The sequence below is a fragment of the Lepisosteus oculatus genome, chromosome 29, assembly GCF_040954835.1.
Source record: "Lepisosteus oculatus isolate fLepOcu1 chromosome 29, fLepOcu1.hap2, whole genome shotgun sequence".
Taxonomy (NCBI): Eukaryota; Metazoa; Chordata; class Actinopteri; order Semionotiformes; family Lepisosteidae; genus Lepisosteus; species Lepisosteus oculatus.
The window spans coordinates 1,233,718-1,255,304 of NC_090724.1; the positions used below are offsets into that span (position 1 = coordinate 1,233,718).

At 40.4% G+C, this 21,587-nt stretch overlaps 1 protein-coding gene across 4 annotated transcripts in view; it reads left to right on the top strand.

Moving 5' to 3' along the window:
• Nucleotides 1-21,587, top strand: part of LOC102692441 (GRAM domain-containing protein 2B) — a 44,395-nt gene that overhangs the window by 12,923 nt on the left and 9,885 nt on the right. The window contains exons 1-4 of one of the 4 annotated variants that reach the window (XM_015365730.2): nt 1,929-2,162; nt 19,731-19,880; nt 20,615-20,687; nt 21,246-21,318. In XM_015365730.2, coding sequence (XP_015221216.1) covers nt 2,053-2,162; nt 19,731-19,880; nt 20,615-20,687; nt 21,246-21,318 — 406 coding nt within the window. In that variant the 5' untranslated portion in view covers nt 1,929-2,052. Of the gene's footprint in view, nt 1-1,928; nt 2,163-15,042; nt 15,184-18,443; nt 18,913-19,730; nt 19,881-20,614; nt 20,688-21,245; nt 21,319-21,587 lie in introns of those variants that run through there. The other 3 variants (XM_015365733.2, XM_015365732.2, XM_015365731.2) reach the window with 3 other exon arrangements.

A 21,587-nucleotide genomic window follows, 5' to 3' on the forward strand; every position in this document is an offset into this window, starting at 1 on the left:
AGCGATTCGGCACAGATGGGTCCGAGTTTGGCTATGTGTGCACCCACAGGGAGGTGGAAAAACACGACAGAAACAAATAAGACCAAACAGAGAAGGTGTGAGATCAGATCAGCTGCTGGGGTTCCTTTAGTTCTATTTCTGTCCCTTCCTGCACAACCCTCGAGGAATACTTCTCTGATCTTGCCAGATTGCAGTGTGTGGGTACAGAAAGCACTGTGTTGCTTTAGACATAGCTTACCTTTTTTAACAAAGCATTTCATGGCTTTTTTCCACTGCAGGCTTTTTGATAGCTGCTCAGCAAAAATAAGATTTTGACACCGCTGTTGGGTGAGCTGTTTTCAATGGTTTCGGTTGGTTTCTTCAGTGAAGACTCGCAGAGGCTGCCTTGTTGTTTATTTTTTTACTGCATTTTTTTACCGCATTCCTGTTCATTCCGCATTCTAATTATTTTCGTGCAACCTATTGATGGCATGAGGCGGCATGAGCTGGGGAATAAAAGGGATCAGTTTTAAGCATCAGCACAGATCTAACCAGAAGATTAGCTCAGGATCTTTCACCTCCAGTGCATCAGCTGAGGCTACAGTCGAGAGGAGACCATTCAGCCCCTCGCCTGTTTAGTTGCTGAGTAAGGTTCTCGGCTAGCCTCCGCCTCCAGAAAGAAGCCAGGGTATCGTCTTACATAACATTCCTGCTACCTCGGCCTCCGTGGCACGAGCTGGGGTGAAGGGTGGCGCCCAAGGCCCAGAGAGCAGTGAACAGGCACGTGCCTGTTGGGGCCATGTGAGAGGAGTGGGACAGAATCCCACAAGATGGCCATATGGTACGAAGCCCGTGTCTCTACTAGGCTTTGACTTCTGTGGCAGACCGCACCGTTGATCGTCCCTGTTAGTGACAGATGTTAATCAAGATGAGAATGCGACATTTACACCATGGATGTGACACACACTTTCTTTTCCGAGGCATAACTCCACATAAACATAAACCTTCAGCCTGGTCACATCCTGCCTTCAAAAAAAGGTTGATAGAATTTCAGAATAATTTTTGGAGGTACAGCAGGTCATTTATCCGAGGGTAACCTCTGCACACAGCTTGTGCAACACATCACATCATTAAGCTTCCTTAGCACAACTGATTGCTTTACATCTTACCTTTACAGGAACAGGAGGTGAACTCTGCACCGCTTCAGAAGTAATAATGCTGAAACAGCATATTGATAAAGTAAAATAACATGCTTCTTACTGTGATTAGATAGAAAGACTGTAAAAGGCCCTGTTTGGGGTTACCCAGGGGTCATTTAATGTTTTTCTACAGTAGAATATTTTGTGGCCAGTCGTATTATGAGCACAAATTTGGGAAAAAAATGGATAAAGCCTTTAAGAAACTGTAGAGTCGATCTGCAGGTCTGTGGTAAAGAGGTTAGTGGTTAGGAGCTCCTTAAAAAAACTGTGATGAACTGACATCCCACAAGCAGGTTTCTAGCAATGGATGGAAGAGTCAAGCCAGTTTTTTGCTGTTATTTTTATATTCTATAACACTTTCAGGGAAGAATATTTTTAGCTCACATTCCAACAGGGGTATGCACATGAAAATAATTGTAACTGCATTGGCAAGCTGTTCTTTGCTAAAGGTGTACAGACTTCAGTGCAAAGCTAAAAGTCTCCATGATAAGAAATATATACTTTTGACTGGTACAATGGGCGGGACTTGCTTACAGCCGTCCCTGTACATTAAGCTGCTTTTTGCTGAATAATGCTTTGTTGCCAATATAAACCACAATTCTACAAAGATGTGTTGCACATCTATAGGAAGCACGTGTTGTGGAATTTGGTGTTGCAGCGGTTGCTGCAATTTGGAAGTTTCCAAGGTAACACAAGCTGACATCACCTTGAGATGAGTAAGGAGTGTAGCTGTGCCAGTGGGTGAGACAGTTCAGCAGAGCTCCATTGGTGAAAAGCGGTTGTAAAAGAAACCTTTAATCCCAACGACATTCCCTCTCTCAGCACAGCCAGTGTAAAGATATCGTGGGTCACAGCCTCATTTTCTTGTGAGGGTATGAGTTCACAGCACAGCTCCATGGAGAGAGGACGATTTGGAAAGCTTTATAAGATCCCAGTGGACAGCATGGATTCACCCATGTTTGAAGATCTAGACAGAACAGACAAGTAAGATTTGATTTATGTTATGAATTCATTTTTTTAGATAAGCATAAAAGATAGACGACAAAGCAAGAAAGAAACTGTACTCCATTTCTTGTATTTGTACGTTGTAACATTACAGAAATGCTCTTAGTGTACATGTAAGTACTTCACATTATGGCCAGCAATTAAAGTAAAGAGTGTTACTTGTGTTTTTAGATTTGATTTTTGGTGGATGTTTCTGAGATCGAGATTAATTAGTCACAACACAAATGCTTTGTCTTACAAAGGTTCAATATGTTAAGTCCTTGCTTCTGTAAAACAAAAATGAAATGATAAGAGTTAATGGTGTTTTACTTATTTAAAAATGCAGCTTTTTTATTAGATGCTTCACATTTAAAGCACGCAATCTAGGAGAACTCTAACCATAACTGGTGTCTCATGACAATGTCATATCAAAGGATCTTTTTACACCTTCATGGTCTTTTACCAAACTGGAAATGGAAAGCTTTGAAACAGTTTCCTTGAGAGAAGATGCAGAAACCATAACTATCAAATAAAACAGGCACTGAGCTTTCTTTATTAGACAGGCTAAATCCTGTCTGTGTTCCTGCCCAGGGATGCTTAGTATTCACCAGCCACAAAGTATCAAATCCATGCTCATTCCTTTTCCACAGCCTGCAGTGGGGACAGGGCAAGACTGTATCAAATTACGTGCTGCACAAATGAGCTGTAAATACTCCTCTGCCAACTGTGGCCTTGTCATGTCAGTCTGGAGGGAGAAGTGACGCAACACCAAGGGCAGCTTTTGAACTTAAGGAATGTCGGCTAGTTTTCTAATGTCTAAGTTAAATGCTTTTGACAGTCAAGTTGAATTCATTGGCATTTTCTGTTGTACACAAAACGCTTACTAGCCTTTTTTTGTGCAAACGTCTGAAAGCAAAGACCTGCAGTATGATTACAACCTCTGCGTCGGAGAGGAGTAGAAGCAGTTGGAGACATTCCTGTTCTTTCCGAGAAGTCACGTGGAAGACTGTATTGTCCTCCCACTCTACTCTCATAATACAGGGGAATAGAGAACAATTAGGCTTAGAAAAAGTAGCTCTCATATGCAAGCCCTATTTTTATGTCCTGACCATTCTGTGTCCCAGATGTCAGTTATTTGCACAAAGCTGGAGAAGGGGAAAACTGGTCATTTGTAGCTAGAAGGAGGCAAAGAGGTTGAAGAAGCAACATTATCACTTGTTGCATTTCAGGATCAATTCAGTTTTTTACAGCTGCTCCTGTATATAAACCTTTACTAGGTGTTGGATATTTTATGTCTGTTATCCTGCGGAGTACAAGTGCAGAAATTGTTATTTCATGCCCTGCAGTTAGCACACTGGATTGCAGGGCTCCAATCCAGATTCAGGTTATAGTGGGACGCACTGCAGTTGAAACACCAGCCCCTAGACTTCCTGCATTTTGACACCTGCTCTCTATCTCGAGCCAGACTGCCACGCCATCACCCAGCTCGTTTTGCTTCTGTGCCAAATCGCGATAAAGCCCATGAAACGGAAAGGTCAGGGCTCTACTTCTGCAGCAAAAGAATCTATGGAGTAAATAATTAAGTATTTTGTTGCCAAAAGAAATAATCAAAACCGTTGCAGGCAAGATATTTCCTTTGTGATAGCAATGAATCAAGAGAAAATAATGAAGAGAAACCTGGAGCCTAATCTTGTCCCATTAGTGTTAATTGTATTACTTAGGCTCAAAGGAGCAAGGTCGTATTATATAGTCACTGTCACTGTGAAACTGTCAGTAACAGACTGCAGCAGGAGAACACGCACCGGTTCCCCTCATCCCTAGAGCGCTAAACGTTCTGGAATGTGAAAGCGGAGTTCCGACGCTATCGGACGGTATCAAGAAACAAATAAGAATAGTTTGCAGAATTTAAAGTCTACTACTCGAAGTGTGCAGCAGCTCTGAAATGAAATACAACTGTTGAAATTACCACCAGCTGCTTCTTTTACTTTATTAGCCATCTTGATACGAAAGATAAAGATACGTAAAAGTAGAAATGTAACAAAGGTCAGGGGTCTGTTTCTGTAGCAAACAGATCTAAAAAGCAAATAAGCAATTTCCTATATTCTCTCAAGCGTAGGTCGGTCGCTTTCTGTAGCAAGAGATGGAGTCGTGCACTCCACCACTTCGCTGCTATCTGCTTGATAATGAAACGGTTTCACAAGTCTGCTCGGAATTTCACTTTTACCTGTGACTCAGAAAGAGCCGAGAAGGACAATAGGTCAGACAAAGTCTTATAGTGGGGGGGAAAAAGGTCTCAGTACAAGGAAAAAGTGAACGTCAAGCTATAATTTTAGTTTGTTGAGGTATGTCCAACAGGGCCACTACTATCTACAATGATTAAATAAGACCTTTTGTTTAAATGTTTAAATATCTTGATCAAGAATTCATAGGCTATATCATGATTGTGAAGCTGTTTGCTTAATTAACATACCTCCTCTTCCAGTAAAATATATCAGTTCTGCAGTATAACTGTTTGTTTTGTTCTATTTATGTGCCTGCAAGACATAACAGGTGTGTTAGATTCCAGCAAAGTTAAGCAATGAGTTCTCTTCTAATCATACATTTGTAAAGGTGTAGAGCACGAGGAGCTGTTGTAGAGCTCAGGGGGTTATTTATCAGTTACAGATGCTGGATTTGTCTTTGTAACCCCAGATTGTTTTACAATTTATTTGTTTTCCATGGAAGAAGATGGGTCAGCTTAACCAGTGTTGTGAAACAGTTACAAAATCAAAGATATCATCCTCATCCTCGTGGAAGTGTAGGTTATTCTGCAAGATTACCCCCTTTCAGAAAACTGGTAATTGTTAGTAAGAAAGAAAGGCCCAAGGTAAGAATCGAGAAGCACGGCAGTGTAGCCAGTTTGGCTGAGACAGTTGCTTCTTGCAAAGCTTTGACCCTGTTCACTGTGACCTGTAGCACCTGGGCTGCTGACGATTGCAGGCTGGCCTTGCTCAGCCAGCTTTTAGACAAGACTAGGTTCTGTAAAACATATCACAGCTTTGGCTGCTCTGTTTAAAACACAGGACTAGGTACTTATGTGTGTATTTTGGTTTGAATTATTATTGTAACATATTCTAATTAAACTGAAAAAAAAATCCCAAGTTTACCTTTTATGCAAATGAATTTTCTGTGCTTCAACTACATTAATTAACATCACCAGATGGGCTGAATGGCCTTCTTTCCTTTGAAACCTTTCTTAACATGCTGTGCTTGTTGCATTTATGCTGACATCACAGAGCAAATTACTGATGTAAGATGCCTCATCTGTTGCAATAACTGTAGGAAGTTTGCTGTTAATAAAACACAACCGTTATGTCAGGGCCTTAATGAAAACTGACTCTTTTGTTTGCAATTAAACATTTACTTTACGTTTATTTACCGTGCTCGAACAGTTTCTAAGCACAACAAAAGCCTCAAAGAAAGTCACACATAAAGATAAAGAATATCATCTATGGATTATTCCCGGTATTGAGCATGAGGAAGACAATAACTAACAGACCTTTAGAAATAAGAATGAAGGCACTGTTATTAGTATTACTATTAGAATAAACAGCAATCAATGATTTATAAATGCTGTCAATCATTATCATGTGATTGAGTTACTTCATTAATATGCTGTTCAACAGTTAGTTAATGATTTGCATAATATTTACTCAATAAATCAATTTTCCATAGTCATGATGGGTTGTTCATTTTCATTTACCAATCATTGTATAGCCGATTCCTCAAGCAATAGGACTTCTTTGAATATTTAGTGCCTGTAACACCTGATTGCTAAGCACATGTTGTTCAATGCAATCATTTAAGAGTCATGCACTTACAATGATGGGGAACAGAAATTCATTTTTGAACCTGCAGTCTAATGTATTTCCATAACCTAATCTATTTTTAGTAAAAGTGTAGTACTTTACTGTAACTTTGATTTGACTTTTTTTCATTGTCTATATAATCTATTAATCCTTCTATCTCTCTAAGGAACACCATTCTGGGAAATTCATTGTTATTGACTGGTAGCAGTTTAATGTACCAGTGTGTTTCCTTAAACCCTTGTTTTTTTCCACTTGCTGTCTTACTAACCTGTATTAAATGTTAACTTTGAATTTCAGAAGATTCTGGAATTTTATCAAATAATTGTTATTTATGTTTTCTCGAAAACATATAATAAATATAAATGTTATTGTTTAGATAGTTGTTGTTCATGATCTAGTGGAAATCAAAATGCTTGTACTTGCTGTGTGTAAAAAACTGAAAACCAATAACAAGAACCTGCATTGTTTCATAATATATTGCATTATTTCCTGTCATGTAACGGTTTGTAATATCACTCGGCTCTTCTGAAGATTTTCCTGTAGCTGTTCTCTGAGCTTGCATCTCTGGGGAGATACTAGAATCTAGAATTTAGAAAATATGTGCTGTGGGGATTGCAAGGATTATTTTATGCACGACAGCTGTCATTCTGTGAGGAACCGCTGGCTGATGTGGCTGCATTAACCTTACTCCCGACAAGTTTTTGAACAGAAGCATTCATGAATCCTTGATTTTCTCCAAGAGGTATCCTATTACAATAGGTCTGTGCATCTTGATACCTGATCCACAGCATTACATAATCAGTTGTTGCGTAATGAAATATTACACAAGGCCAGCAGCAGGAGGAGACCCCTATGCTGGTGTTAGTTTACCAATCAAGAGGTGTCAAGAGTTCAAAAGCTTCCTGGTGGCTTGAGAGTTTTCTCACTTGTCTGTTGGCCTCAAAATGTTCACTGAATGTACAGCCTTATCATCAGCAAGGTGAGAGTTTGCTTTGAAGAACCTCTTCAGGGTCTGAATTCAATTCATTCAATTGGTCATTCAATTCAGGGTCGCAGGGAAGATGGAGTCTGTCCGATCCAGGTGCACCCTGGATGGGACACCAGTCCATTGCAGGGCAGATGCACAGACACAGGAAAAGCATACAAACTCCAGAACTGAACACAGGCACCCAGTGCTGTGCAGCTGTAATGCTCTTATCTGCCATGAATCATATTTTGCATCATAAACTTGTGTCATCAGCAATTCAAAGCCATCAGTAAGTTTTCAGGAAAAAAACAGACAGAGCTTTGCCAGTTAAGTAGTGTACTAGTGCTTTGTCATGCTGTAGGAATTCATTCCACACTTCCACAACACAGACGGCAGCTAGTACAGGAGCTGAGAAAACCAAATTGTTTTTTGTCACAAGAGGTTCTTATCCCAATATGTGGTTATGAAACACATGAGCAGAGCAAACTGGACAAGCAGGAATACACACGATCAGCATGCCTTCTGTACACTGTTTGTGTGTCATCTGACAACTTTGACAACCACACACCGGTGACTCCTCTAAGTTTGCATAATCATACATACATTTGAGATACTCTTCGAAAGCCAGTGTCTTTTCTTTGTAAAACCAACATGATCAAATATATCTGTCTTTCTCATCTCAGGGGATGGGTTAGCCACAGATTTCTGTGATTTCCTTGATGAATGAACAATCCTGTTGGATGCTGCCAGGATAGATTTTAAGATGAAAGTCAGGTTTATGCCTGGTCTGCATTCTGGCCTCAGGGAGAGTAGGCATGTTCCTCACTGACTAGCTCTGTGCAACTGCCTTTTAAGACCCTATCACCGAGTTTACAGTTGATGCTTATTACTAATCTCAGACCCTCTTTAATTTGCCTTCCATCCTTGCATTTTTGCAGTTTAACCTATTATTTATTTATTTTTTATAAAATCAGAGATGTACATATAGTAACCTGGATTGCAATGTTTAAAATCAATAACTTTATCAATATGGAAGGTATTCTCAGAAACTTATAGGGCAAGGAATATGTCTCACAATATTGGAATCTTTGATCTTTGGAAAAACAAAGATCCCTAGTGCTACTGTAAATGTTAAACTGTAATAAGTAACTTCACAGTTTAAGCATATTTTCTTCTGCATAAGGAGGGCTTAATAGATGGGGATCCTCCCATTTGAATAGATTAGCTTTTGACCAGCTAATCGTAAGGGCCTTGTGTGTAAATATGAACTGCAGGAGCAGAGAGTTCAGTACGCTCGTGCTCTTCTTTCACCTGGTCCAGATTGTTTTGTGTTTGCGGTGGTGGGGTTGTTGTTGTGTTGTTTCCCACTCTGGAATGCTGAAAAATTCCTTCACTGCCACAACCAGCCTGTTTGTCACCCAAGGAGATCTGACTCTGGGAGAAAAGAGCTGTGGTGTCAGCCCTGCAGTACTCACGATCTCAGCCTCAGCTCTCTATCTTTACCCCTGGAGTCTGTTTTCTTTCCAATCCCTGTGAGAGATCTGAATTAAGATTAGCCAGAGGTCAGTCCAACCATCACACAGATGAACCAGGCACCAAATGAATGGATTGATATTTTAAACTGGAGAACAGCTCTATACATTTAAATGATTCAGGGGAAAGATTGATTTTTAAATTATGCCAGACATTAACATCTCAACATCTAATCAAAGATCAATAAAGCACAAAAGCATGTGGTGCTTATTTTCTACTGGACATGACCAGAAGCTTCCAGATGGACCAGGTTTGATGCGCTGATCTTTCTGTTTGCTCTCCCCCATTGTTCTCTTCTCCAAGCTCCACATGGGCTGCATTCTCGAGCATGCGTGACAACTGTTGCCATAGTGTCATCTGAGTCCCCAAGATCTCGCCCAGATAGGATGTCACTGTCTTGGGACACGTTGTGACAAGCCCAGAAATCTAAACCCTCTGACAACCAGGCAGCTCTGCAAATGACTCTCCAGTTAGTTCACCATCAGATCTTCCTACACTGAAATATTACACGATCTGCAACTATAGAAGAGTCGCACCTGACTCTGCAGGCCATGTGGTCTGTAGAGATTCCTGTTTTATCTCCCCTTGTGTGGTTCATGCAGCTCTTGCGGTGTCTGAGAACTTTTGCGAAGTTCCTGTTTCTGAAGTGAATGGAATGATCCTTGTCAATGGTCGTTCCGCAGTAGACCAGTTTTCACCGACAAAGATTGAGCCCAGTGCATATATACTGTTTACCATCAGAATTCTGTCGTCTATCCATCCATTTTTAACCACTTCTTCCAATTTGGGATTGTGGAGGAGCCAGAGCATATCCTGGCATGCAAAATGCACAGGGCAGGGTACAGCCTGGATGAGGCAGCAGTCCATCTCGGGGAAGACACTCACACCTAGGGACTATTTTCCTAGAAGCCAGTTAACCTAGAAGTATTTATTGGACTGTGGGAAGAAATCCACACCAACAGCAACACAGCCCAGGTCTGTAGCTGAACCCAGGGCCCCAGCGCTGCGAGGCAGTGATGCTGACAACTGCACCAGCCATCCCATTTCTATCGCTAGTTGGAATGACCCCTTTCGCAAGCTGGAGTTTCCATCATAGATGCAAACTGTGCATACTTGGAGTTCAAAGAGATTTGATCAGTACATTCCTGGACATCAGCAAAAAGCCGATGACAAATTCAGCTGCTGTTTAAATGGCAACAAGTATCAAGCCGCACTGTCGTGGTTGCGTGATCTGAGATCTAAAACAATGATCAGCGCTTACCAAGTTGAACTGGTTTTTATCGCAAAAGAGCCCCCTCTAAGATAAAAGAATCACACGGTTTAGAAAATACTTTTCTGCTCTGTTTAATGAGTGGTATTGCACTCCAGCTGTGTGATCAAGGACTATTCTGGGTGAACATTTTTGCTTATCAATTTTGGTGAGTCAAGTAAATTCATATCGGGGGCTATGTTGCAAACTATATTTTAAAAATACTGGTATTAAACACAGTAGCCACATATGAAGAGATCAAACATTTGAATTTGCCGGAGATTTAAAATAATATATTGAAGAATATTACAGATCAAAGATAAATGTTGGACAAGGTTGCTGACATTAGCCTGATGTATAGTAGTTTTATCCATTTTATGTTTTAGAAGTTGCCTACATCTATGTATTTCATAGTGATGACGATAGGCAACTGTTTAATTTTAATTGAATTACATGTCTGTCTGTGCACTTCTACTAATCATAAGAAACCTAAACTCTCTGTCAGCTCTTGCCCTATAAAACATATTGTAGAACATAAGTAGATTGACTGAAACTAATATAAAAGGCTCCTGCTGTATATGCAGAGAAAAGTAGTGGGTGCTTTTCTTAAAACCTTTGTTCAGTCATGTCATCTGCCAACAGAAAACTGTATTGCTTACAGTAATATGTTAAAGAGCTGAAGCCGTACCAGAAATGTCAAATGGAAACTGAAAGTGTTTTTTCTTTACTCAGACAACTGTGCCAGAAATGAAATTGTTTTTTTGTCTGCCCAACTTAGGCTGCTTCTTTTATAAGCTTGTTACTTTTTCCCTTGCTGCCCAGATTGCACAAAAGCTTTCACTCACTCCTAATTTTCTGTGTTGGTACACCATTTGTGTTGGAAGTGCAATTCCCTTATGATAACAAAATAATGTTTCTGTTTGAACTTGCTAGACTGTTTTTTTGTTCAGGGTATTTTTATTTTATTTAAAGAAGTTCCTGTAATGTTTTTAGAAAACTAGAAGATGGTTATTCATCAGTTGCTTAAAATTGGGAAATTTGAACCTGAATCTCACACCAGTCTGTAACAGACAATATAGACTACAGATTATAAGGAAAATCCACAATGTGATTATTTTAATGTACTGCATTTTTATCTTATGGCTCTGGAGCAGATCTTATTCAAGTAAAGGAAGCTGATAATTACTGTCATCTTTGACTTGATGACTTGATCGCAGCACAAGGTCAAGAATGAACAGATTTTAAAAACTGGCTAAGCAGTTGCATATTTTCAGATGAAATGTGAATTTGCGTCACCTTACTTTTTCATTATCCTCTCTGTTTCTACTAGAACAATTCAGTTCATTTACCCTGTCAAGGTAAGGCATTCCTTTAATCTCAGGGAAGGAATGTCTTCTAGTTGCTCTTGTCTGATGCCAGAGTAGCATTATCTTTTTTTGTAATACAGTAAAATAGTACACATATATTCATGTCTTCTATATGAGCTCTTACTGGTGCAGTATACATTTATATCCTGCCTTGATTTAAACTCTGTTCTTTTACCTACTGCATATATACAGTACTACAGTCGCTTGTCTTTTTATTTTTTCTGTACAATGGAAGAAAAAATGAAAATGAGATAACATAAATACTGTAGGATTTTTGCAGATGGTAGTTTTTTTTTTCCATCTAGTAAATTTTTTCTGCTATCTGCATATATCACCCTGTGTTTTGCATTGAAATATTTGTGCTAAATAAGTTTTCAAAAACACTGAAAAGTGTTTGTCTCAGGTTTGCCTTGAAAACACGTAGTGGAGAGGTGTCGATTCATCAGGAGGATTTCACGGACATGATGTGAAGCAAGCTATTGTAAAGAGTCAAAAGGAGACTGTCTCAGTCATCAAATCAAATCAAAGTTTATTTATCAAATGCACAACAATACAGCGTGCAGCAGTAGTTGCTGGCAATGAAATGTCTTTTTTCAGAGCTCACAAAAATCATAAGAATCACAAAAATCTCTAAAACAAAAACACAAAAATCACAAAATTAAGGTTATCTGGGGCTTGGCGGAGATTCCCACAGCCCTGGGCACAGGTGCCATTTCGTGAGAACGGAAGAGTGTTCGGTGAGGTTTCTCCTGGCTGACAGATGATGCAGCTTCCTGGGGAAGTGGGCGACCTTTCTCTGCTCGTAGCTCGGCTTCCGTCGGAAAGAGAAACCAGCAACCGGCCTCGCTGTGACAGCTGAAAAAAGTCTACTAGGCTGTTTTTTTTTTCATCTTTGGCCTTCCTAAGATGAACTTCAGCTGACTTCAGCAAAATAAAAACAGTGTCAAATAATAAAAAATGTTTTTTTTATCACTTCAGATGTGTTAACAGATGTGACAAGAAACTAAAGCCCAGAAAAGTGAAGGAGTAAAACTAAATTATACATTAAATGCTACATGAAGTGTGATGTCCATGGACTCCCAGTCTGGACCCTGGTCTGCAGAAGAGTAAGAAGATCTCAGATTAAGATCTGGACTGCACGCATGTAATAAGTCCTTAAAATAAGGTGTACCTTCCAGTGCCCTTCACATGAGCAAACAAGCCTTTATATCCATTTTAAAGAGCCAGCCACTCCATGGGTTCATTTCTTTGTCTGGGATTTCTACGTAGATAGACTTACATTTCTACAGCTGGACATTTTACCAGATCAGGTGAAATACTTTGCTCAGGGGAACAGCACCCAGCACCCACCCGGTATTTAAAACCACTGCTTTTCAGTTACAGGTCCGGAGTCCCAAACTACTGCTCCAGTTATCTGGATTAGTTTATCAGCAGGACTTCAAACTGAGTGACAATAGACAGTGATTGCATTGACTTTCCAAAGTGTTAGCTGTCAGGCTGTTCCATTTTCGTGGGCAATTAATTTAATTAACAGCAGCTTTGAACAAATGCAGCAAAGTAAAGAATTCCTTTTTGTCTCTCCCAGTAGGTCACTTTTTCACTCCCTCCAGGGGAGTGCTGATTGATCAGTACAGGCACGCGCTTCTGTGATTGAGGTGTAGGTGGCAGTCGCCTCAGCCAGGGTCTCTCTAATGCCTTCCCGGAGGAGAGGGTCTCAATAGCACAGCTCCGGGAGGAATGGTTTGGTTTGGCTGGAGCTACAGAGGAGCTGAGTGAGTTTTCATGATGTCCTCTGAAAAGGAACACAGTGTGAAATCGTACCCAATGGTGGCACCAACAGCCGCTTGAAAACTCCACACAAAAATACTTATTTAGACCTCACTTTTTACTGTATGTGTTTCAAACCACACAACAGCACTTTTCATGTGCCTGTTATCTTTCAAACTTTGATTTTCTGTCTAATGACAGACACTCATAATTGATTTTTTAAACTTTTGAGTGCCTGTGTATATGTATATGTATATGTATATGTATATGTATATGTATATGTATATGTATATGTATATGTATATGCACAGACAGGCAGCTGAAGGGGATTTTTGGTGACAGCTTAAAAGGCCACAGAAGAAGCGATGCTTTCCAGAATGCCTTTTTATTAATATTTGTTGTTTTCCAGAAATGTAGGGCGGTTGACAGTAAAAGTACTACATGCAACATTGAGTTTGTGATACTGCACTAAGAAGATTTACAGAAAATCCAAGACCGCTTTGAGGATTTATTTGAAAAAGCTTTTTTAATCTGGTAATAAAGGGCTGTTTTGTTGCTGTAGAGTGCCCTGACAAGTGTTAGATTAAAGAACCTATACATATGAAAATTACAGTCATTATTTTGCTTCCTGGCAAATAACAAAGGAGGTAATAATGACAGATTTGAGCGAGCCAAGGAGGAGGGAGCAACCTGAGGCAGGACTCACACAGGGAACACAGCAGGGATTTGAACAGTCCTTGATTGCTTTCGATATGAGCCACAGGCCGATCTCTCACATTTCAAAAGTCAAGAAAATGGAGTCGTTAGATTGGTACACTAATATCAGGATAGATTTTAACTCCAACACAAATATGGCTTCTGGTTAATGATTTGTGTATTAATATTGTTTTATTCAAATCTGAAGTAACCAATACAAGTTTAAATTTATTGCAGTAGCTTGTTTTGCTCATAACTGGTTGTCCATATCATGTGAGTAATCTTATATTCCTTTAATATTAACAGAGAACTGGTAGTTATCCGATTCCTGGTAGTCTATCAGAAACACTCAACAAATTATTCCTTTTGTAAGACAGGATTTTTTTACCGTTTTTCCATAATCCATTTCTAAATTTAACATTATAGTTTGCACTATAAATTGCTCCAAAAGGTACATTCTTCTCAGAAAAAAAAAACTAAATTTGGTGTTGATGGGAGTACTATCTCCTTGGCCTTTATCCTGCAGTATCTGTCGGAGAATCCTTATAACAAACATATTAAGTGTAACTTAGTGCTAAAGCTACTAGCAGTAGAAATACATTCCTGCAGTTCAGCACTCTGACACTGTACATAATCAGAGCCTCTTTAAAATGGATGGAGAGTTTCACTTCACTGCAGTGTCTGGAGTTTTGGTCTCCAAACCAAGTGGTCTAAATAATTTTGTAGTCCTTTTGTGGAGTGAGAAACTGTACAAAAATGCTTTCATGTGAAGGTGTTTTAAAATTACTTTGCATTTATGTCTGTTCTGCCCCCCTGGTTAAACTATTTCAAATATGTTCTGCCTGTGTGTTCATGTGGGTCTTCTCCCAGTGCTCTGGTTTCCTCTCCACGGTCCGCAGACCTGCTGTTTGCGTGAATGGACGTCTGGCTTACCCCTGTACGTGTGAATGAGTGAGTGTGCTCTGTCCAGGCTGCAGTTATCCCTGAGACAGGCTGGTGATGCCTCCTGGGTTCACTGCCACCCTCTTAAGGACAGCATGGTTGCTATTGCGTGCTGCACAGTAGTGAAATATTCAAGAAGCTGACATAAGGTAGCAAAGAGGAAATCGGGGTAAAACCAAAAGCAGCCGTGAGAAATGTCCTATGAAGGTGGGCCGTACAAGCAGCCATAACTTGGTAAAGGTTGAAGGGTAGACAACATTTGGCCTGTAACGTCTTTCCCCAGGGCTCTTCCTTTTGTTATGCAGTTCTTAAAATGTGTTTGTCAGCTTGAGTTGGTGTGTGAAGAGGGTGAAAGGTGGAGGTAGAACCTTTGTCTATAGCAACAGTTGGCCTTTGACTCAGTTAGATGTGGCACACCTGATTGGGCTAAACTGAAGACAGCGTCCCGCCCCCTTTCCCTATCAGCCACACCGATCGCACTCTACATAAATCCAGCCCCTGAGGAGGAAGTCACCTCTTAGCTGGTAGTGAGGAATCGGGTCAGGCTTGAAAGTGAATGTTAGATTAACAGAAGAACCAGACTGAGTTGTAAGGATATAATTCAAATCATGAAGACAAGTTTGATGAGGAAGTGCTCTTTGGACAGTCTTTAGTAAGTACAGTACATTTTTGTTTTGGTACAGCAGTTTCAATTCAAAGCTGAGCTGAGAAGATATTATGCTGTGCTCACATGCGCTGCGTGCTGTACTTCATTGTACCTTATTGTCTTTTCGATTAGCTGAACACTGGGAGAAGTTAACAAAATTCATTTTGTGAAGCGGGTAAATTGATGTTGACTGGGTTCTATGAAGGTCCATTTTGTATAATACATCTTGAACAATTTTATGGTGTTTTTTAGTTGCAATGAATTGTAAGCGAAATTGTAAATGCAGAATTGAGCATACAGAAACTTCAGGCTACAAGATACTTTGCCATAAATAGCTTTGGACTTGTTTCCTTCTGCTCGAAATACAAAATATATACTTTTCTATAATAGATCTTCCTTTTTCCTTTATTTTGAAGTGGTTTACAAGAGATATGGTCTCAGTAAATAATGCTCAATCCCATAACTAAATCAAGGAAAACCTAAAAAAAAACACAATGAAGACCTTATCGTTGGGACATCTTCACAAAATGTGAGAGACTTTTTCTTTCTCTCTAGAAGCCGGGGTTACATGGGCAGCAATTGTAAGTTTTATGTGCTGAGCCTCTGTCTTTCGGTACTGTGATGAGCAACTTGTAACGAAAGACATCCTGCTAGGAGATAACAATCGGTGCAAAACACCCTCAGTAATACTGTATTTGAAAGTGTTCAGTGAGAACATTTTTTTAGTTAATGTCAAAAGTCAGGGCAGAGCGGTGGCTCTGTGGCTAAGGATCTGCGCCTGTGACTGGAAGGTTGCCGGTTCAAATCCCGCGGCCGGCAGAGGAATCCTACTCCGTTGGGCCCCTGATCAAGGCCCGTAACCCTAACTGCTCCAGGGGCGCCGTACAATGGCAGACCCTGCGCTCTGACCCCCAGCTTCTCTCCATGTCTGTGTGTCTGTGTCTCCATGGAGAAATGCTGGGGTATACAAAAAGACGAATTCCTAATGCAAGAAATTGTATAGGGCTAATAAAGAAATATTATTATTATTATTATTATTATTATTATTATTATTATTATTATTATTATTATTATTATTATTATTATTAAAAGGAAAGGCAGAATTTGTAAGTTAAAGACTTGTAGCTCTGGCAGGAGTAATAAAGCTGGTAAATGATCTCATTAATGGGGTCTCTGTGGTTTCCCTGAGTGAGGTTAAGGGGTTCACGTTGATTAGAGGAGGTACCTAGGTGTTTTAATTCATCTGTGCAGTTGGAGCACTACAGACACTGCGTAGGGAGTCCCATATTCCCTCCCAAAGGCCCCCTGTTGCATTATTCTGCAAGCTAGAAGCATCTTTTAGATGTATATTGGATAATGAAAGAGACAGCTGTTCTTATGAAGGAGATCTACCTCATCTACTACACAGTAGACCAGGGGAGTGGTGAACAGAGGGGTCCTGTTTCACTGGGGATACTGGAGTATTGGTCTAGTGGAAAGAGTGCCACGTACTGGTCCACCAGCACCACTTACAGCAGCAACCCAGATCTGAGCACTTTCAATTTAAGCTTCATTATCCCCCAGGGGAAATTTGCTTTGCGGTAGACCCCAACAATACACCAAAAACATCAACAACAAGGAATTCGAAAGTTAGGAAAGTTTGGAATACATTATGATATAACGATGACTGTAATTGAGCAAATGCTTTTATCTATAACAACTTGCAGAAAACCAGGTGGTGAACTATTCAACAGCTACTAGTTACTAGAAAGTGTCTCATTTTGATGTTACATCCTCAGAGGTAGGACCAAACTTTGAACTCGGCTTGTCCTGATTAGTGACTGGAACTGGCTTAATAAAGACATGTGGAAAATAACATATTCCTGTCATATTCATGTTGGTGTTATTGCTGTTTTCTCTACAATTAAAACTGTTCTTAGCAAGTGAGTGAAAGTGTTAACTGCCAAAGTAACACTCCAGTTCTTGGCTCACTCATGTTTTCCTCAAGTTACTTCTGTTTCTAGTTGGAAGGTCACAATGGAAAACCATCTGCAGAACATAAAAAAACATACATTTTCAAGAAGTAACGAGCACAACCAACCTTACATTCTTTATTGTAAAATCAATAGAACAAAATACATATATGCTAAAAGTCTGATTTCATAGTTTTGTATATGATTGAATCCACTGCACTAATAGGTGTCCAGATTTCTAATCTAGCAGTTATGTCAACATTCCAAGTTCAGGTGGCTTTTAAACACTTGTTTCACTCTGCAAATGAATTTAAATTCCATTAGTATTCTTGATGTTTTGGCATAGTGCACCTGAGAATATATTTTCTTTTAATGAGCAGTGGGTGTGCTGATGTTTCTGAAGTACCTAGACATTAGTGTGTACTCTGATCTGACAGTGTTGTGATCAGCAGAAACCAACCAGCCGTCTTCAAAATGATCAAAGGCAGATAGAAACCTCCACATATCTCGGTTTATTAGTCAGTGTCTTGAAGAGTTGACACATTGAAAATTGTGATCTTACTGTGCGTGTTCAGCTGGGTCTAAGCATCTGTAATAGAAAAATGCTGTAACCCTTTAGAAAGACAGAGTGTTTTTTCCTCTGTGTCCTGAGTGGCAGTGGTAGAGCAGAAGGGCTGGAGTCTACAGATTTAGATTTTTCTTCACTTTCTTCAGACCAATTCCAGCTGCTTCACTCCTATCACAGAACTGAGCAGAGGAGTGATTACAAATGGCAGGAGACCCCTATCTCCTTTGGCATGTAGCAGGTTATTGATCCAGGATCTCGTACAGCCAATTTCAATCCTCAGTCTCTTGAAAGAAGCCAGGCACCTGGCTTTGACAGCGTGGCTGGGTTAGTTACTTCAGCTGGAAGAGAGTAATGCTGTTGGAAAGCGTCTATATCCATCCTACATCTTATGTTTGGGCCTGTTCTGAATTTCCACGTGCCATGCTTTTGTTTTGTGTCATCCTTTCCAGCAGAGTTCAAGACTAGTACTGTTCAGTTCTAATCTAGTGTCTTGGCATTTAAAGTTCTTCATCCCACACAACTAACTCTTGAGAGACACAGGAGCCCTAGAAGACTATTACTATATGAATACATTGGCTAGTGGAGACCAACACATGCAGCATGCTGAAGCTGAGCCTCCAGGCATTGAACACCTGCACAGAAACTCCTGTTTTTAATGTATACCGAGGGCTTTGTACGACAGCGCTGTGTAAGGCGCCCTTGGTTGGAACTGCAATTGCTCAATAGCTGCACATGGTGTTGCTGTACTGGCTCCCACATGATACTGCTGATTCTTCATTTGATTCTCCACCTCATCAATATGCAAGAAGAGACTCGTTTTTGCGCAGGGTAGTGGCAGCTCTTCTCCTTACCGTCAGTCTGTGGGGAAAAAAACGCCTGCATTTAACGATTACGTCATGGAAACGCTTCCTCGATTTTTTAGAAAAAGGTGTGGTGTTACACCTGCTACAGGTGCTGCTCAACGTCAGTCCAGTTCACTCAGCACTGAGAGCACCGGCTTGCTTGTTGAAGAAATGGGTTTCTGAAGCCAACTTCGAGAAGTTAGGTGTAGACTGGAAAATGTTCTTGTGCCTTTTCAGTTGCTTTTTTGTGACATGACTGACTTAAAACTGAAGGAAGAGTCAAGAGTCAAGAGTCTTATATTAACTGCAGCATTAAGATGCGGATTTCTGTAGAGAGCTGTTTCCGTACTACAAGAGGAAAGTCTGTGCACAGGTATGAAGATTGTCTTACATTGGTCATGGTGTCAGAGGTTAGAGACAACTTTGTCAAAAACTGCCTTCATTTTATGAAAAGGCTCAGAGCCTGACGATCTTTAGAGAAAGCAGATCTGAAATTTATAATTTGTGCTGTTTCTCAGACGCTTCTTTTTACTTTTTGTGTAGTTAATTCAGCCGGATAAATCTTTCACTGGTTTCTACCACTTTTATATTAATGTATAACTATAACCAAATTGTCTTGTCAAACTTTAAAAAAAAAATCCAGGTATTTAACATTTCTTGTACTTTTATTAAATTGTAAAACAGTACCTTTTTCGGCTTTATTAAAAGTGACAGTTTTTGTCACTCAATCTTTCCCATATCAAAAGCTGTTTAAATGTATAAGTGTCATGTGTTGTGTACCCTGTCGATGATGAGAAAGGAGGATGTTAGGAGCTGTAGATGTAGATTGGATTGACTGAAATTCTTATGTGTGGCTTATACCTTTTAACGAGGTTAGATCAGAGTTTCCAGTCGAAAGAGAATGAATTACACAGAAGGCTCTTTTGGTGTTGATGTAACCTTACCACGGCTCCCAGGCTACTGTTAAACCAAATCAAAAGGCCTTCATTGCTGGTGACAGATCTCTGAAACGGTGAATTAACAAACTTGGAAATTCTGTAAGTGAGTTACAGCTTCCCGAAGGAAACAAGGAAAGGGAAGGAGACGAAAATAACATGCAGGTTGACGCATGCACAGACACACACACAGAGAGAGACACACAGACACACAGACTGACACAAGCTGAATTGTGCTCCTGCTCTGCCTTTCCAGTTACCAGGCAGAAAGCGGGGGAGGCTTGGCGATGCTGAAGAAGGGGAAGAGCAGGATGAAGATTGAGCCCAGGAAAGCTCAGAGCCTAGAGGAGGCCCAGCTGGAGATGCAGCAGTTCCACAAGGCTTTGGCCAAGCAAGGAGCCCCGAGGTACGAACAGCTGTCTGGCCCTCTGCCTGTCCTTCTGAGCGCCGCCTCGTCCGCCCCGAACCCTGAAACAGCAGGCAGCGTCCTGACATGGCAGGTGGATTCCTGAAAAATCTGTGTAAATTCCAAAATTAAGGAATTCCCCATAAACCTGTATGTAAAGTGTAGGGAGGTTTTGGGTCCAGTCCCAACCAGAGGGCTGAACTGACAAATGAGACAAATTACACACTCTTATTTATGTAAAATGTTTATATACTAAACCTGTTGCATTAATTTTTAGACTTGTACAAAAAGTCATTTTTAAACCAAATGTTTGGCAATGTTTATCGGTTTAAGGGAATACTTTAATTATTTTCAGCCCTTCTACTCTGGACCTTTTTGAAATGCCTTTTTATTTCAAAGTCTTGTAAGTAACATTACAAATGAGTTTTTCCTTATTTAGAGTTTTAGAGAATTAATTATTTGTCAGCAGTTTTAGTCATTACGTTTTATGGGATTAGATGACAGAGGCTGGAAGACAAAACCTGCCCAGCTGCCTGTGTGTCACCCGAGCAATTCTGTTCATCCTGGCAACTGGTACTCAATGCGTTAATTAAGAAACGGTGTATATTCTTGAGGCGTGTTAAACAACGCGTAAATGAAACACAGAGCAGTTGAGAGCTGACTGCATGAAGGGTCAAGCTTGACACTGCCAGGACACAGAGCATTTCAACTTCAAGTCTTCACCTTTGCTGCAGGTCCCAGACGTTTGACTGCACATATGAGAAGCCGCTGGAGAAAACAGAGGGGACAGGCTCCGTCAGTAGAAATGTAAGTTTTGCCTTGCCTTGGGCATCCTGTAAAACACACGGAGGCCCTAACTAAGAGCAGGCTTTTAAACCTTTTAGCTTGAAGGAAAAACTAACAAAACCAGGTTACCAGTGTATTCTCTGCTTACAGAGTCACCCCCACCCACCAGGAGTGCACTCTGTATTTACGGCCCTTATGTTACTTAGCACAAGCATCGCAAAAATGTAAGCGGCTGCCCTGCTATGGAGATATCTAGTTGTAGGGCAGTGTTCCCTTGGCTACAACAAAGGTGACAGAGACACAGTCACAGCACTGATAATGTTACCAAAATCTTGCAGTGAGTGTGGCCCTGATTACAATTCCAAATGTGCCACATCAGGACAAGGGTTCAGTTTTGCAGTGGGAAGCCACAGTCGGGTACTGGTTTTGGAATATGATGTGAACACGGAGTGTGCAACTCATTCTGTGGAACATAGATTGCATCTATTCAGACATTAGAAATGTTAATTTTGCATCTGTTACCCTAGATTAGCTACTATATATATTTAACTTTGAATAAAACGTTTCTGTCTCTTGCAGAGCTTTGTAAAGCACAATAAAACATTCCACAAGCTCTTCCAAGACGTTCCAGAGCATGAGGCTTTAACACACAGTGAGTTGGCCTTTGTTTTCCTGAGTAACACGCCAGAATGCAGAGCCTGCAGCTCCCACAGATACACCTCAACACAATCAGAACACAGCACTTTAAACAGCCCACACCGCACAGATGTAAAGGTGGAAAGAACATGTAAATCCTCTTCCTACCTGTACTTTATGTAACATTTATTGCAATGGATTAAAGATTATAAGATTAAGTGTTTCTTGGACATAGAATTGAATAGAACCAAACTCGGTTTTGAAAATAGCCCTGTCACCTTTCAG